At 40.1% G+C, this 18,740-nt stretch overlaps 1 protein-coding gene across 2 annotated transcripts; it reads left to right on the plus strand.

Annotated features, from left to right (window-relative positions):
- Positions 1-336: 336 nt before the first annotated feature.
- On the plus strand, positions 337-17,106 carry sh3d21 (SH3 domain containing 21). Of its 2 annotated transcripts, none has more exons than XM_034696997.1 (16): positions 337-544; positions 1,117-1,274; positions 1,369-1,426; positions 2,363-2,472; positions 3,663-3,753; positions 3,839-3,900; positions 3,986-4,025; positions 4,528-4,622; positions 5,031-5,126; positions 5,483-5,531; positions 10,086-10,136; positions 10,236-10,353; positions 11,258-11,417; positions 12,760-12,956; positions 15,105-15,168; positions 15,279-17,106. In XM_034696997.1, exons 1-16 carry the CDS (start codon positions 541-543, stop codon positions 15,309-15,311), a joined length of 1,386 nt encoding a protein of 461 aa, XP_034552888.1. In that variant the 5' UTR covers positions 337-540; the 3' UTR covers positions 15,312-17,106. The 2 variants fall into 2 exon arrangements, with proteins under 2 accessions (XP_034552888.1, XP_034552887.1); XM_034696996.1 differs by having other exon boundaries at positions 339-544; positions 11,255-11,417.
- The last annotated feature ends 1,634 nt before the right edge of the window (positions 17,107-18,740 follow it).

An 18,740-nucleotide genomic window follows, 5' to 3' on the forward strand; every position in this document is an offset into this window, starting at 1 on the left:
AATAGTCATCCAGTTGGCCTCAGGGGGGGTTTATAAAAAACACAACAACACAACACACATACTTAACCCCCGAGAAACCTCAATGAAGTACTGAGTTTTCCACAGAAATAAAAGATAGAGAGATCTAGATTTAAGAGTCATTGTGCTACTAATGAATGCTGACATTTGTCTTATTAACTTTGTTCTCGTGCTCCATTAGTAAACCTCTTATTATGAGTATTGTGGTAAACCTGTCTTACCTGTTCTCTCTCTCTCTCTCTCTCTCTCTCTCTCTCTCTCTCTCTCTCCCTCACCCTCTCTGCACTGTGTGACCCATCCTACTTCTTGCCTCTGACTTGCCATGACTAGCCCACAGGAAAAGTTGCTCAATGTTAATGTTTGACAAGAAGGAAGAAGGGCCTTGGCTGCCATATCTCAGAGTGTCAGACAACACAGCCGCACTCTTTCAGTTCTCCTTACTACCTTAACACGAGAGTTCGTCTGCAGCTGTGTAAAGGAATTACACTTTTAAATAGGAAAGAGAGAAGAGAGACAGAAACAATGGGTGAGTCAGCTTTGTCCTTTTTGCTTGTACTGTTACAATTTCTACATGTTTTAATCCCCTTAGATGTTTTCTTGATAGGATTCTGAGGATTTGGCTGTAAAACATAGACAGAAGGTGTTCAATTATTTTAAAAACTATGCTTGGAAGTATTTTAATTTGGCATGCAAGCAAAACTAAAGCAATTATCATTGATATTATTGCATAACGATGCAAAGACTGACTGAATTACTTATATTTCCTATGTTTACCAATATTTTTTTGTAATCAAGTGCTGTAAAACCTACCAAAACAGTCTGACTTTTTTGTTTGATGTTGTTTCTCAGTCAACTTAAATTACCTTATTGCTGGAGGAAAATATTGTGTTTTTCTACTTTATGTAATGCCTGTTAAGTGACAACAGAAACTGTATGGTTAATCTACATTCCATCAAAGCCCATATCTTTGGCTAGCCTCCACTACTAGGAGGTTTGTCTGGGTATATAAAATGTCAGGGCACATCACTTGTGCAGCAACTACACCAGCCTCTGTGCAAAGGGACTAATTTTCTGCCCCATTTGCGGCTGCCACTGCAGAGGTGCTGGTGCTGGTCGACTTCGAAGGCACCATGGGAGACGAGATCACAGTAAAGATGGGGGATGTGGTCAAAAACGTCACCAAGGCCAGCGAGGAGGGATGGCTGGAGGGGGAGCTGAGAGGGAAGAGAGGCGTCTTTCCTGCCAACTTTGTCAAGGTTTGTAAACACTGCACGAGACCAGCAGCGTTACACTGTACTACGACTTTGTGTGTTTATCTGCATGTTAACGTATCTCTTTTTTTTATTACAGGAGGTGCCAGTCTATTTGATAGGTGACAACTACAGGGAACCAAGAAGCCTTAGAAAAAGTAAATACTAAGTTTACATTTTTAGCTCTCAAATTTCTTCACTGCTATCAGCTAATAAAAACAGGCAGTAGCTATCCATAGTTTCCACTTAGCAGGTAACAGGTTTTCAGTTTCAATGACTAAATATTACTTCTAAGACTAAGTCTCATAAGTCTAGATTGGATCAAAACATGTTTAACATTTTCAGTATTTAACATTCCATATTTAGCACTGCCCTTTCATTCAACATTTATTTGAATGGCATATGATCCAAACCCTTTACCAGGTAAATACCTATTTGTTTTGGAAAGCAAAAATGTTCCCCTAATTAATATTTACAGAATATGGAGTCAATTTTTGCATCCTTTTGTTGGTAGATCATTACTTTCATTTCAATGCTCCATGTCTCCTTTAGCAATGAAACTCATGATTCCATGAGTCAGTCTTCTAGCACTGAATTGTCAGGTAACTTTTGCTATTGTCAGTTGGTTATGGTTACGCTATTTTCAATATCAATATTTTATAGAAAAATCTGAACCCATTATTTCAGTCTGCACTTGACTTGAATTACACCCTTAATGTGTTTTCTTAAATGGTGTTTTTATTGTAACTGCCATGGTCTAAAAAAATCCAAGTGTTTAAATTTGTGGTTTGCGTGGTGCATGCACTCAGCAACACAGTGCAGAGAGCAAGCTAACTGTAAATATATGTCTACCACATCCTGGCCACACAAATCTAAATTATAATGTATGAAGACAGATTGGATTAAAGCAAACAGTGCCTTTGATGGATTAACCGTGTGAGAAACACGAATGAGTGCCTTTGTTGTCTTAGGGCTATACTGTCCGGATTAGCTTTCATCCTTTTAATCTAAACACATCATTACAGAGCTCCAGGTTCTTCATAAGCATTTGGATTTTAAACTCTACGTCTGTCTGTTGATGTTTGTCTCTCCAGCAAAGAAGTTGAAACAGGTGAGGAAATGCGAGGTGGCGTTTGCCTACAACCCCATGAATGAGGATGAGCTGCCGCTGGTTGTTGGAGAGACTGTAGAGATCATCAGAGAGGTACAGTCCCCCTTTTTTATCACTGCTCTTTACACATGTCACATTTCCACTCCAGTTGAAGCTGCCTGATAGCTAAACCTTAGCATTGTATGTTAATCAAAGTTTGATGTTTGCTTCAGAAATATCCCCAGGGGTAAAATAAAGAGCATTTTTCTCATGACAAAGTCAGTGATTGTTTTTGTACTACACTGCCTTTGTGTTTGGCTGCCAGGCTAACAAAGCAAGTTTCCCTGACAAATCACAGCTTTATGAATGCATGAGAAGTGATCTAACTGGTTCTGAGAGTTCTGAGATCTTTGAACAGTGACTAAAATCTCTGGAATGTACATTATTGAGAGTAATTATTAAAGCCTACTGAAGTATGACTTCAGACTGTAAAAGATCATGTGAGAGAGCACTTTTGTCTTAGCCACAGTCAGAAGAGGAAGAAGCCACTCAAGCTGATAATATTGAATATAATGGTTAACCAACTGTGGGTTTTAAATGCTTTTTTTAATTATATATATATATATATATTTTTTTTTAAGTTATATTTTTGGGCATTTTTGCCATTATTGAATCAATCAACCAATCAATCTTTATTTGTATAGCGCCAAATCCCAACAAACATTATCTCAAGACACTTTTACAAACATAAAGACCCAACATCAAGACAGGATAAGATCCAGTCCCCTCTTACTGACAGGACTCAGTCTTATCTTGTCTTAATCCATCATGAGCGTTGCACCTCACAGTATTAAGCGAGTTACAGCGGCACAGAAAAACTTCCATCTAACAGGCAGAAACCTCGAGCAGAACCAGACTCATGTCAGACAGCCGTCTGCCTCTGCTTAGTTGGGGTTGGAAAGATGGATAGATGAGATTCGATAAGAAAGATGGAGAGAGACAGGAAATGTGGGTAGCAGAAAGTGGGGGTAGACATGCAGCAAATGATAGAGGCTGGGACTCGAACCTGCGACTGCTGCGACTAGGACTATAGCCTCTGTATATGGGGCGCGTGCTAGACCACTAAGCCAACAGTGCTGCAGGGTTTCAAATGGGGCTAACATTTGTTTGCCTGTAAAATTGGGATCATGGGTCTCTAAGTGTTTTAGTAGAATGTTATCTCAGCTACACCATGCTAATTATATTGTTTCTCCTGTTTTTTTTTATGTGATCTGCCTCTACCTGACATAATCTACATGAAACAGATTGAAGATGGCTGGTGGATGGGGCTGAAAAACGGCAGAATTGGAGCATTTCCATCCAATTTTGTCAAGGAAGTATTTGTTTCCCCAAAAGGTTGGTGAAGCCAACATTTCTTCTCCATTTCCCCTCCCCCATGTGATACAATAAAAAACTAATTATTGGTGAACACTCATTACAGAGGTAAAGCACAGTGAGGGCAAGACAAGACCCAAGCTCACGGAAGCAGTGTTCAATAAAGAGGTAAGTGATGCATAAATAAGTTTTGTAGTAAGTGCAGAAATCAGTCAGATCAAATCTAAATCTGCTTTTTTCTGTCTTCTTTAAGATATCTCAAAGAGCAAGTGTGAGGAACAAAGCAAAGCAAGGTGAGTTCACGTTTTCGTTACAGTCCAAACTCATGTATAAGCTTTGTGAAAAACCATGGACTAAAGGCCAATGGAATCTTTCTTGTAGCATTTGGGACAAAGTTTATCTTTTCTGAAAACCATTCCAAAAGTAGTCAGACAGGTAGAGAAGATGCACAGGTCTATTTATACCCTGGAACAAATCACAAGAGGTAATTCCCACACTTTAACGTGGGTGGTTTGTGGGTGGGGTCATATATTCCCACTTGCAGTGCACCGTCTTGATTAATCATTTTTATAAAGAGTTACGCCAGAGAGGAAAATCTCACAGGGATCTAAGTTTACAGCTTTTATCTCTAGATGTCACAACTTCTTTCCGGTCATTCTCTTAGTCATAATGTGTCGGGGTGTGTGTAAGAGAGATAAGAATTGTCTATAATGTTGCAAGTTGTTATTCCTGTCACACATGCTTAATAACGCATAGTGGTAAGTAACCATAATGTCTCTTGCACTGTCTCCTTAGTTGTGGAGTGTTGCCAAGCCATGTTTGACTATGAGGCCAAAGCGGAGGACGAGTTGGGTCTGAAAAAGGGCGACGTTGTGGTGATCCTGAGAAAGGTTCATACCCACTTTATTGTTGTTTTCATGGCAGTGTTTTCTCATGACGTCATGTTTTTCTTTTCTATTTTCCCGGACACCTCAGGGTGTTTCTGACCAAGTAGTTCCACTGTTATATCATAGTGTTCAACCTGCCAAACCAGTCGTGTCACCTTCAAGGAAATTATGTGCCCCTGTACAATGACACAGACATATGTTGTCATTGCACAAATATGGCACCAGGCTGAACTAGCTGGTATCATGCAGGAAAGAAAAAATAAAGATTGGAGATATCTTGAAGTTGGTAATAACAAGGCGACCATGCCTTGCTTGACCGTTTGGTAACCTCTTGTGCAGTAATTCAACGTCCCAAAGGACACAGCTGTTGTGTTTGAGCCTCGAATGTGACTCTTTCATCTCCATCTGAAGGAAACAGAAGATGAAGGCTGGTGGGAGGGAGAGCTAAACGGACGCTGTGGCTTCTTCCCTGATAACTTTGTCATGGTGATTCCAGCGAGTCTAAAAGTGAGTGAACTAAAACATTATCTCAGGACTGTCTGCGCTAGAGTGGACTTTTCCTGTAGAAGTTTTGGCGACTGCATTGTGCTGCCATGAATCCATGGAACTTCTTCACTGTAATTCCAATTTAATATGCTATACTTTAAATGGTTAAAACTATGCTAGTTTATGTGTAGCTTACTGCTACTTGCCTTACTCTAGCAAGTCAGCTAGCAGTGAGTCAGGGTTGTATTCAACATCCTCTGTTTTGGAGTTACTCACTGAAAATTCCCTCAGTAGAAAGAGTGTGAAATAGAGATGCCTCTAAATCACAAGGGGACGTTCTTGCCAACCTGTTGACTTTTCCGTTTCTCCCCCTTCAGTCTGGGACCATAAGCCAACCACCTCGCAACCTTGACAAGAAGCTCCCAGGTAAGAGAACTTCATGCAATGTTGCATTGCTCAAACACATAGAGGTAAATATTGTTTGACATGCTTTAAAAAGGTTGCTGTCTGACTCATGACTTCTGGCTGGAGCAGTGTTTAGAGTGTCAGAGTGTTGTGGCAGTCTGGACTGTGAAGGACTGTTGTTTTAGCAGATGGAGACGTTGGCAGGAGTCTTGGCTAGGTGATTTTTAGTGAGTGCTATACAAGCAGTCAAACTAGTCCCCTGATCAGTGTCATTATTTTGATGTAGTGCTGATGCAGAGACAACTTACAGCCATTTCAATGCAGTCTTAAATATCATTAACTTAATCTTACTTCTGTTTCCTCTATTTTTCAAGATGCTTACCTACTTAGTGGCTACCATACTAAGTGCAATTTTCACTTCCTTCTTCCTTTTTCTTGAGTGGTGCCAGAAATTTTACTTAAAATACTTTCACTACAGTACAACCAGGAGGCTATTATTATACTCTGGCTTGATCACATTTGTCTCTTGGCTTAGATTACAAGTAACTTCTAAAATGTAATTCTTAAAAACACAATCAATCAAAAATGAAGTTGTAATAATTGTTCACACAATGTGTTCTAAAATTTGACGCAGCACCTTTGTTTGAAAAGTACCTTTTTCTACAGGGTGGCATCCCTGTGACAGTCATCTATCTATACAGTCGACACAAAGATGTCATGCTTTTAGAATAAATAAGCTGTAGATGATGGCTTTAAGTGCATCGCAAGCTAAATGTTAGATGCTCTCTTCATACATTGACGACTTATCATTTAATCAGATTGCATCTCAAGATAGTTAGTATGGTTAAATATTTTTAAAAGCAAACTCAAGACCTACCTATTTAGTCTTTTTCTTAATTTATTCTATTTTAGGTTGTTCTTATTTACAGCACTTTGTGTTACAATGTCATTGCATGAAAAGCGCATTATAAATAAAGTCTTACTGATTGATTGATATAGTTGAATCTTCTATAAGGAACTTTCAGTTTGTGTCAATCTTAGTGCCGTTTTTAAACCAAGCAGTACCTCTTATCTTTAACTGGTTTTGTCCAGTGCATGTGCTCTTTTTGGGATTTTAGTTATTTGTGTTGTTTCACACAAACTCATCCTGCTTTCCTTTAACAGCCTAATGTCTCAGTCATTACTAATCTTGGTCATAGAAAATGTAAAATAGACTGTTTTTGTGGGATGCTGTAATTACCGTTTTTTTTTAACATCTATCCCCCAGCAGCTGTTTTGCGATGAGAAATAACTTTAAAGAAATAACCCATCTTTAAGCTGATGCTCTGGTTCGTTTTGTCACACGAGCTTTAAATAACGCACAGAAATGTATTTAATTAATTCATGTAATTAAGGAAACAAACATCAACCCCCTTTGAAACAAAAATATGTAGAATCAGTTATGTGAGCTACACAAAGCAGGATGTGGCTTCTTGTCAAGCTGCAGCTGAGGAGTTCTGCCTTTGGTGCAAGATGCAGATGTAGCAACATTTAGCACAAAGTAAAATGTCAACTTCAGACTTCCTTGGCTGGAAATTCTCAATGCTTTTACATCAAAACATGCATTTTTAACAAAGAGATGATACGGCTCTGTAATAAGTGTTTGGCTGAAGACCACACAAACTACCTCGATATCAGCAGCCTGCTATCACAATCTGCACTGCTGCCACATTAAACTCATTACAGTATTTTTTTCCACACAGTATCACTCAGAAGAATTTCACAGGAAGTCTGAGACTATAGAGAGATGGGGGATGGTTAGACTGGTCATGTGACACAGTTCAGGAGTCTTGGAGGAAACAGGGGGGTGGGAGGGAAGGAGGGGGGGGACGGAGGAGAGCTTTGTCACAGAGATTTTCACAACCAGCACAAGAAGCAGCACTTGAGCTACTACTGCTGTGTGGATGGTTTGCTTTAGAGGGAATGTTGCATAATGCTCTGAACATTCAAGGTAGGCTTCCTGTTGTGTCATTTGGTCTGTTATCCATCTATCGTTATGCAAAGTAGTACGCTCTGTTTTTAAAAGGATATTAAGTAGAGTAGTTAAACTTGTTTGGTTTGTGTTTTTGTCTTCTTTTGTGCTGTAACCTCTTCTGTTTGGAATAAGTGCTTGACTTGCATGACACACAGAAACCTTTCAATAGAAACAAAATGAACGTGTCTATTCTCTCAGTCTTTTTCTATTAGCTTAGCTGGAGTGACTCTCCCTGGTGAACTTGTTGGGACCCATGAGAACTGTTTCTGCTGTGCTATTAGATACAGCTGTGACCCGGTCACCCGGCCTCCCTCAGTGATAGTTCACATCTTTGCCATCCCATGCAACTGCTCCTAAACTAGATTAGAGTTTAATAAAACGACCAGAAGTGTTCTTTCTCCACCACATTAAAACTTGATGCTTTCTGGGGTAAAAAAAATGAATATTCTTCTTTTTGGCTGATAAAAACAGCTTGAGGCTTTTTACTGCCAGTGTTATAGTCCTCTCAAGTCATGTCATAGAGTTGTGATACAATGGCAGTGTGAGTAATGTTTTTACTGTTTCAGGGAAAGCACACCTGCATGAGGTGTGGAAGCTGGTATCTATTTGCTGAGCAGGCATTCTCTTTATAGCAGCACCGTGCTCTACATTCATGTTGTTACACACAATGACACCTGCATGTGGTTTGAAGTCGTTGCTTATGGACCCATTTTTAGAAGGCAAATAGATTTAAAGTGACTATGTTTGTCTGACAAAATCCAAAGGTCTCCTTTTCAAACTTTTTTTTCATTTAAAGGGACAGTTAGTTTTTTAAGCGGGGTTATATGAGGTACCTGTCTAAGCGTAAAACCCATAGGGGATGCTTGTGATGCCCTAAAGCCGGAGGAACAATGTTTCAAAAAACATATTTTTTCTATTACTAGCTTTAGGTTTTATCAATCAATTGAAGTTGGGTTGCTTTGACTAAGTCAAAGCGGTATCTTAAAATGTAACTTTATTGACAATCTATATTAAAAAGAAAGTTTTTTTTGAAAATTTATAAAAACGGAGATATGTTTTTGCAAATGAACCCTTCATGTGTGTTGCGCCTTAAAATGGTGCTATAATAGAAGTGTGGACACCATAATGGATGAACAAAATCTGATCCATGGTCTATGTATGACCTTAGCTTCTTTGGACTCTTATTCCAGGATGGCTAATGTTGTGTTTTTTCTGGACTCAAAAACAAACAAAACTGGAAGGACTTTTGTTTTTACTTTTACTAATGTTGCAATGCTGTTGTATCTACCTGCACGTTCCAAATAACGATACAATTTAAAAAAAAATAGTGCTATAACAAAGTAGTTTTCTAACAGGAAAGTTAAAATGTTATAAATAGAGCGTTCCCTTACACTAACATTATTGTTTTAGGTAGGACTTTCTTGAAATTAGCTAAATTACATGGTAATGTTGGCCCCACCTGCAACGCTTGATAACCTCACTTCCTTGCCGGTTCTCCACCCAGTTTCTCAACCAAGGTTCCAAGCTGATTAATAATTCGATATTAATGGTAGTCTTAAATTAAAGATTCTTCATAACAGCACAGAACCTGTAGCTGTAGACTGCACCGCTTTCCGGTATTTCTGTTCGGGCGGTTACGAGAAGTGCCGTCAATAAGCATAGGTTGTAGACGTGAAAACAGCACATGTAGAGAGTATTTAGTTGTAGTAGTATTTAGTAGTATTTTTATTCAGTCATCATACATGACACAATAATTTTCACAGTAAAGACACTTTTAATGAAGCAGCAGTAATGTATCAAGTAATGACTGAAAAGGCATAGGCAGTAGCATAATGCTTATTTAAGTCTAGCCTACTTTTTCTCAATTAAAGCTACCAGCTTCCAAAGTGTAAAGAAACAAAACCAGACAAAACAGGGGCGCTGGTAGCCTGGGGGTCGAGGCGCCCTAGGTGCAGAGGCTGTGGTCCTTGTTGCGGAGGTCGCCGGTTCAATTCCTGGCTGCGACCATTTGCTGCATGTCCTCCCCCACTCTCTGCTCCCTTTGTTTCCTGTCTCTCTTCAGCTGTCCTGTCATGGAGGCAGGGACGCCCAAAAAACATAACTTTAAAAAAAACAAAAAACAGGTAAATCATGAACGCTTATAGCCTTCAAAAGAGTCCAACACGTGGAAAGCAATCTGCCGTAATGCAATACCAGAACCCATCTTTGGTCTTTTCATAATAATTAAGCTTTATTTCAAAAAGATATTTGCATGATAGTGCAGCTAGCAATCAGCAGGCTAAGATGCCTCTCAGCTCCCACTTCACTCTCACTTCTCCAGCTGCTATTCAATCTGAAAACAGGGACCACACACAGAAAAGTCAGTCTTGGCCAACAGTCCTTTATCACTAACACTTGACTACACCAAAAGGCCCCAGAAAGTTGGCCATCACTCTCAGGGGCATATATCGTTGTCACCCATAGCCAATGGGTTCCAAGGCTGATTTAATATTGATCATATATACTGCTATTTACATCATCGCAACTTTGTGTTGATGGTTTATTTATTGTTACTTTTTCAGTGAAGACAGACGCCTCTGCGATGGAGAAAGGTGGACCAGCAAAGACAAAAGGTAAACATGGTGTTTACTTTCATTAAAAATCCACACCAGTCACGCTCCTGTCAAAGGTCATTTTATGTTCAGAATTAATTTGATGAATATTCTGTCTAGATGATAAACCGGATGGTAAGGACCTCAGAAGCAACCCTCCAACCAAAGTCAAGCTGCCATCTTTCAACAAGCCCAGCCCTCCTCCAGTCAAAGACAAACCCAACAAGGTTTCACCAAAGTAAGTGATGCCAACAGCCGCACCTCTGATTTTGTGCGCCAGGACTAATCTGCATGCACAACCCCCTTAACAATAATTCTTCCATGTCAGGGCCATGAATGGTAATTCATTGGCAATGTTTTTGAAGCAAAAGGCCTTCAAGAAATGTCAGGAACAATCTCTCCTCTTCAGTCTGGCACTGACAGCGGCGCCTTCAGATGTTAGAGGCTTTGGTCACCGCCAGCAGTTGCCATGGTGTCCTTAAAGAAGAATGCCAGGATACCCGACCTTTAGCGGCTCGGTGGAAACTCTGGGATGAGTCAGATCGGGCCCAAACAGACGAGAGCAGCCCATTTCCTGTTTCCTGAGCAAAACACACACAAACAGGCACACACATGCGCAACTGAGAAAACAAAAAAGGGCCCAGTCTTGCTGGGACTGCTAATAGAGAGCAACCTTTTACTAAAACGTCCTTCCAGGCAAATATGTTTGGACAGGATACCTTCCAAACCAGTTTACTGAAGAAACTTTCACAATGTTTCACTGATGAATTGTAGTTTTCCAGACCTTAACCCTCTAGGTGAGTCACTTTTAAACCTAATATCCAATCTAACCTATGCATAAAGGTTACTGAAGTCAAGATGCATATGAGCTTTGACAGGAAAGTAGTTGCTTCTACAACTGCTGTATGGAGAGACTTGAAGATTGCCATGCTCTGCACCTGCACCCATCACAGTTTAGGAAACTGTAAACCACATTCTGAGAGATGTTTTCTTTTCTGCACCACAGTTTTCTCTCACCCGTGAAGTTGTGAAAGAATTCTGACGTGTTTTTCCCCATGCTCATGCTTCCCGCCTTTCATTTACTTTGACCAAAGCCTCACATAAATCTCTTACATTTTTTGTTTTGTTGTTATTTCCAGCAGAACCAATGGTGATGGGGCTCCTGTTTCACCAAAACAACCAGATGAGAAAGACACCAAGCAGTTTGAAGGCGTAGATCTGCAGACTGAAAAGCTGAGTCATCCTACCGCAAACAGAGCCAAACCCCCGCAGAGGAGACCACCATCAGGCCTGGCCACAGCAGTCAGTGTTACACTCATCTTCATTTCCTTGTTTTTTTATGGCAGCTTTTGATTGGAGAATGAACAATGCAGAGGCGCAGTGTTGCACAACTGACGCAGGAACCAGTGATAACTGCTGAACCACAACAACAGTAATACTAACCACTGCTTCTGCAGACGACCTTTGCAACTAAAGATAATCTCTGCAACAATGAGGCCACTCCTTACTTTATCTTTTGCATACTTGTCAGGTAAAGGTAGAAAAATAGACCACCTTAGAACAGAAGACCCATTTAGCTCTTTTGTGGTATGCTTTGAAGCAGCAGCTTTGCTAGTACTTACATTTTCCATGTCAAGTTGTTTTCAGCACAGGAAGCAAGTCATTTTAAAAAAAAAACTCTGCTAAATGCAAGAAGATGTTTGTAAGGCTTTACACAGAGCCAGTTTGCATAGAGGTTCGACAGCCCTCAGAGAGACAGTGTCTGCAATGCCAGTGTAAATCAGAAAGCAAGGTAGCCACAAGATGTGTTTGAGCAAAGTTAAGGCCCATGAATTAGACACATTCCATTCCACATTCATGAGCAACTAGTTTGGGCCTGATCTCTAAAGGGAATTCTTGGAACTGCAGGTATCTTAGATCCTTTAAATATCCTTTTATGGATCATACTTGGCTGCCCAGAAGTCAGATCTAGGTGTTTAGCTGGTACAGTTGCAGTTTGTAAGGGAGGGAGTTGAAGCAGTGTAGTATCAGTACTTCAAATGCAAGGTCTTGCATGCAAGGCCTGAAGTGCTACTGACCAGAAACAGAACCACTGGTTTGCAAAAGGTTCGTGCCACACATGGACCGTCATGCAGCATGTCTAAATTTGGCGTTACTCCAGTCAAGCACCAATAAGGGATAAGGGATAGTAATTAGGGAAAGCAGGTGGTTGTGTGTATTAGAATCCTGACAGGGTGAGCAGGACTCCAATGCAAAGTGGAGGGACCTAGTTTCACCCTGAAGGGATTCTAATTTGCATAACCCTGCTTGTATAATGCTTAAAAAATAGTCCCTCCAATTCCATGGTTGCTAACACTTCCAACGCAAAACAATCCAGTTCAAAAATTTGTCTCCTTATATCATAAATTACATCAACATTTCCATTGACGGTAATGCTAGACAAGGGGAATCTGCCAGACTGATATGACGCATGATCAGGTTGTCTCTTCCGTCTATATTAATTACAGTTGTTGTGAGGTTTTGACCAATCAGAATCAAGTATTTATCACAACCGGGTGATTATTTGGGTATTAAACAAAGATGAAATGCAAATATTACATTAGACAAAAATCACTTGTTATTGAAACCTACTTATTCTTTACAGGGTACAGAAAATCTACTGCCATCACCTGCAAAGCCTGATCCTCGACCCAAGACGCCGCCTCCGACTCGCCCAGCACCACCTAAAGTGACTTTGGATGGCAAGACTGTTACGCCTAAAGACGAACCGACTGTGGAGAGCCTGCAGGCGGAAATCAAAGAGCTGAGGATGTTTCTGGAGCTGCTGCAGACACGACAGGGGTGAGTTCAACTCATTTGTTTTACAACCTGAACAGCTGATTCAGATTATCTGAGCCATGTTTGATAGAATTGGACTTTTTAAAAAATCTCTTGAAGAGACATCTGTGACTGAGCGGGTGTACACAGACCCTCCTATCTGAAATGAATCTTGTGTGTTTGTTGACACAAGCACATGCAGGAAGTAACCAATTAAAACCTAAGCATGAAAAACATCATGAAAAAACTAAAAACACTGAAACAGGTTGGATGTTTTTATACCTCTGCGTAGGTACGGGAACAACACAGACGCAGAAGTATAAATCAGGCTTAAGCATGTGATTTCAACTAGAGTACCTTGAAAAGATGAATCTGAAGGGTTTGAAATTTAAAATATATATTTTTTAAATACTATTTAACCTTTATTTAACCTGGTAATTTAATTGAGAACCAATTCTCATTTTCAATAACGACCTGGGCGAAAAGGCAACACAGGTGGCATGATAGTAAACAAAAACAAAACAAATAACAGAGGACATACAGAGAGACCTAGAAACAGAAAAATACAATACAAAAATATGACAGGAGTGAACAACTTAAACGCAACTTAAAAGCAAGTGCAGTGATGTTGAGTTATGAAGTGTAATAAGTTTTTGAAAGTGGCGAGTGGCGAGTGGCGAGGATGTGCGGCCAAAGTAGGTCCGGACTTTGGGTGTGATGAGGTTGATAAAGTTACTTGAGTGCAGGCTTTGGTTTGTGCTGTGAATTTTGATTAGTGACTGTAGATGTAGGTGTCTCATGGAGAGATACTGCAGGTCTTTTCTTCCTGCAGTGGTCAGACTATATAACCAATAATATATGTATATATATATATGTGTTGTAGATATACTTATTTTTTACCTCTTTAATTTTAATTTTAATTGCTAATACATTTTTAATAACTGTTACTTTAATGGCTCTTGTTTGCTTTATATATATTTTTTGCACTGTCTACTTGCTACTGTGACACTTGAATTTCCCCGTTGTGGGACGAGTAAAGGACAGTGGTGAGTGGTGAATGGGGCTCCAGTGACGAAACGGAAAGCAGTGTGGTAAATGACATCCAGTTTGTGGAGGAGAGTGTTAGACGCAGACCTGCAGGCTATGTCACCGTAGTCAAGAATTGGGAGAACTGTCATTTTTCATTTATTTGGTGTACATTTTTAGAACCATGTTTTGAAAGAATATACTGATTAGGGCTGTACGATTAATCGATTTAATCGATTAATCGCATTTTTGGTTTCAGGCGATTTGACAAAAAGAAAATCTAGATATTCTTTGTGACCTCCTCCGCAAAAATATATTGTATTTGAATGAATTAAATGTTAGCGAAACTACATAATGCACTTTTAAAGAAAAGTTTACAGTTAGCACTTTTTTTTAGGTACCGTTTGTGGACATAGGACTATTTAGCAATGTCTTAACAGTCAGATTTTAGTCTGAAATGCTTCCTTGCCCACTCCTCCCTTGAAACAACAGTGGCCTTTAATGAAAATAAGTTCCTGTGATGCATGATAAGTATGATACTCCATTTGTCAAGTTTTTACTATCAAAAAAGGAGTATCAGTACAATGAATATTGTTTCCCATTCCTACCAAGTCTGTTCTGTCACTATTTACTGCACACTGTACCTTTAAGGGGAAATTCTGTTTGCCTTTGTCAAATTTTATTGATAAAATTAAATCAAAACTTGTTGTTAGTCATTTGTAGATTTCTTTTTTCAGGAGAAAAACACAAAATCGATTAAAATCGTAAATTGAGTTTTTTGTAAATAAAATCAGGGATTTTATTCCTAGGCCATATCGCCCAGCCCTAATTTCTATATCACATTACTCTTGTCTTTCCATACTGTTGCTTCCCCTTGTGCTCCCTGATTACACCAAAACATTTGATTAAAGATTCAGTTCACAGTTTCATTTATATAAATGACCTCTTTTATATTTTTCAGTCATTTGGTGTATTATAAAATATTTCAACAGCTCACCAATTTCTATAGCATGCCACTGGTATATCTTCTCGAACATTATATCTACATATTTCTTGTGGTGTGACTTGACAGTCAGTGTATATCTTGACCTACTTACACATAACCATGTCTGCAACCTCTTGGTTCTGTTTCCGTCTCTTGATCAGGCGAGACATACAAGAAGTGAAAGAAGAACTGAAGGAGGAAAGAAACAAACGAGTGGCACTGCAGGTCAGGAAGGCGTCTACAGTAACTGTCTGCTGTGTATTGCAAAATCAAAGAATGCATCGGTTGGTGAAAATGATGGTTTGGATTGTTATTTGTTTCTTCTCTTCATTCAGGAGGAGGTTAAAGCTTTGAAGATGAAGCATTAACTCCAACACAGACTGGGAGTGGGCTGCCTGTCTGCCACCGTGCCACACAAGCTTGTATGCTGCAGATAAGACGAACATTTTTCTGACATGGAATGCGCACGGAGAAGACGAGCAAACCCTCCAACTGCAGGCACACAATCCAAGGGCTAAATATGAAAGGTTCAACAAAAGGATCAAGCTAACCGTGCACTGAACTGGAGAATCCTGATCCTTCAAAAAGACTTTTACTGTCAAACTTTTTACATATTTGAATGCTGGAAATCTCAAATATTGGTCTGAGTGGGTTATTCTTGGTTTCAAGGACTGTTTTGTACTTTCCTCTTTCAACTGTCATCTTTATCACTCTTCTCATAGGATTTACTGTCCAACTGTACTTTTTTTACATCTAAAATAATGAATGCAACATGTAATATATGCGACTGTGCATAAGAGGAAATATTGTCATGTCTTTTGCAAAGACCTAAAATATACTTTTAAGTCAAAGCACTGTTATCTGAATGTTTGAACATGAAAAAACACTGACAATATCATGAACTGATATGCAGGGGGTTATTTATAACAGAGTGTAATGCCTACACTGATCCACTAGGTGGCACTGCATGACAACTTCACATGAAGAGGACTCAACTTTTTAGTGAATGCTGAATTGGTTGAAGGGATTTGGTGCTAGAATGGACCTCACATTTGAAAATAGTATAAAATCCAGAAGGGTGCATGTGTTAACATTTATGCAAATTAGTTATTTTGTGAAACATAGACTTGTTGAAATATCTCAGGAGTTAAACTGAGGTTGTGGTCGCCTGTGTTTTTTGCATCCATCCATCCATCCATCTTCCTCTGCTTATCTGGGTCCGGGCCGTGGGGGTAGCAGTCTCAGCAGGGAAGCCCAGACACTCCTCTCCCCGGCCACTTCCACCAGCTCCTCTGTGAGGACACCGAGGCATTCCCAGGCCAGCTAATAGAGACATAATCTTGCCAGCGTGTCCTCGGTCTTCCCCGTGGCCTCCTCCCAGATGCACATGCCCGAAACACCTCCCCAGGGAGACGTCCAGGAGGCATCCTGAATCTTGATGCGGAGGAGCAGTGGCTCTACTTTGAGCCTCTCCTGGATGTCTGAGCTCCTGACCCTATCTCTAAGGCTGAGCCCAGGCACCTTGCGGAGAAAGCTAATTTCGGCCGCTTGTATTCGCGATCTTGTTCTTTCGGTCACTACCCACAGCTCATCACCACCACAGGTGAGGGTTGGAACGTAGATTGACCGGTAAACTGAGAGCTTTGCCTTCTCGCTTAGCTCTCTCTTCACTACAACAGACCGGTACAGCGTCCTCATCACTGCCGACGATGCCCCGATCCGAGAGCGAGTGTTTTTTGCATTTACCGGAAATGGCCTCCTGTTCTCAACCAGAGAAAAACTGACTCACTCTAAAAACCCTGAACATAGTGACTCACTGCAATGGATGTAGAAAGCGTGGGAAGAGAATCAATGCGAAATTCTTTGCACCCACAAGAGGGACAGCTTTTTAACTTCACCATATTTGGCCGTCATCGGAGTATTTGGCTCCGTATGGCGGTGATGGTTGTAGTAGTGGTGGTTGCGCTTCTGTCGAAGCCTGCCCGTGTTGCCCGCTGTAGAGCACATCTGGAAAACATCTGGAGCTCATCAGGGACCGGGTGCTTCTGAAACTACCATGGGAACATACTATTTTTAAAAGCTGAGTTGAATAATAGTCATTAAGGGAACACTTCTTCTTGGGGAGGGGACAAGAGGTGAAATAAATGACACTTAACAAACAAATGGGAAAGGTTCGTATGCAGACATTGCAGAATTTTTGAAAGATATGAAAAATGAATTCCTTTTCTGTAAAACCAAAGCAAACATTTGACTTTTTCCACTTCTTAAGCACTCAGTGATGACAGGGCCTGCATACTCTGGGAGCACTTTTTTAAAATTAATTATAATAAACAGTTTGTATGACTATTTGACTAAAGGAAGAAATGGAGCCTTGTAGGTCTTATACAAAAATGACAAAGCACAGTGCACTCAGTGGAGCATGGAAAACTGAGTGTTGAAAACCGAAGCAGCGCGGAGCTCAGAGGTCAAACACAGAAAAAATGCAGCAAGAGTTAAATTTAGAAATCGAGAAAAAGGAGCTGAACTGACAAAGAACAGTTCGCCTCTGTTAAAGAAGAGAGAGCTGGGCAGTTGCAGAGAAAGAATTATGCATGACCTCATGGGAAAATGACAATAAATCTGCCACATATTTTAAATGCTATTAAAATAAGAGCTGAAGGGGTTCATAGGGCAGATCCAAAGTTTTATTTATAACCTTGGAACTGCATTTTTTGTGTTATATCAGAATTGGAAACTTTCCAATTTGTAGATGATATTTAAACATGTTATTTAAACTGACCAATCAGAATCAATTATATCTCATAGCCAAAATAGCTAAAGGTATTATATCCTGTCAAGTTTGGTTTCAGGGTTTGGACAAATGACCACAAAAGACAGTCAGATCTGTTCTCTTCTTTGTAGAAATGTTTCCCACGCTGTGTTGTGGTTCGGATTTATGGCTTTCCTTAATTGGATTCCCCTGATGTTGATGTTCACTTAATTTTATTGCTGCATTCTTCCATAAACATGTAATCACCACAGGCCAAATTTGTTTCATATATCTTGATTACGTCCTGTAAGACGAAGGAAGAAGCATTCAAAATGTTGATACCTCGCCCATTTTGGGTCCTTTTTGGGAGGTAAATGGCACTCACATGAGGTTTACTAGAATATAATCACAAAGCTGCTTCAAATAGTCCATACCATCAACAACACTGATTTCTGAAATGTCCTGACCACGAGAGGCATTTTCAAGACCTCAAGAGAAGTGAATTCAGAGTGAGATCCATCTCAAAACAGAGCCTGAAGCCTGTCTGAAGGACAACCCTGCCTGAAGTTCTTGTCCTGTCTTCACTGCCTACACCAATCAGCTGTGGTAAACTCAGAGGGGGGGGGGGGTCGTTGCCGTAAAATGCCCTTTTGGATTCCACTGTAGTAGATAAAACATTCAAATTTGCTTTCTCAGGTGCTCTTTCAGTGGAAAATGGATGGAAAATTGCCCTCTTGATGCCCCTTAAATGTAAAGAAGTGCCCTCTGGTTGTCCCTCAAATGAATAAAATGCAAAAAAAAGTGTCCTCTGGATGCCCCTCAAAAAAATAAAATGCAAAAAAACCCCCCCCTGGTTGCCCTTCATACGTATAAGATGTAAAAAAGTGTCCTCTGGATGCCCCTCAAATTATTAAATGAAAAACAGTGCCCTCTGGTTACCCTTCATATGTATACAATTTTAAAAAGTGCCCCCTGGATGCCCCTCAAATAAATAAAATGCAAAAAGCGCCCTCTGGATGCCCTTCAAATGTATAAATGCAAAAAAGTG

The sequence above is a fragment of the Notolabrus celidotus genome, chromosome 12, assembly GCF_009762535.1.
Source record: "Notolabrus celidotus isolate fNotCel1 chromosome 12, fNotCel1.pri, whole genome shotgun sequence".
Lineage (NCBI taxonomy): Eukaryota > Metazoa > Chordata > Actinopteri > Labriformes > Labridae > Notolabrus > Notolabrus celidotus.

Bases quoted from the DNA above. Each gene is read 5' to 3' on its own strand.
- sh3d21 (XM_034696996.1), top strand. The intron at 4,623-5,030 runs GTTCATACCCAC...CTCCATCTGAAG, and splicing joins TTGTGGTGATCCTGAGAAAG to GAAACAGAAGATGAAGGCTG. The intron at 11,418-12,759 runs GTCAGTGTTACA...TATTCTTTACAG, and splicing joins CATCAGGCCTGGCCACAGCA to GGTACAGAAAATCTACTGCC.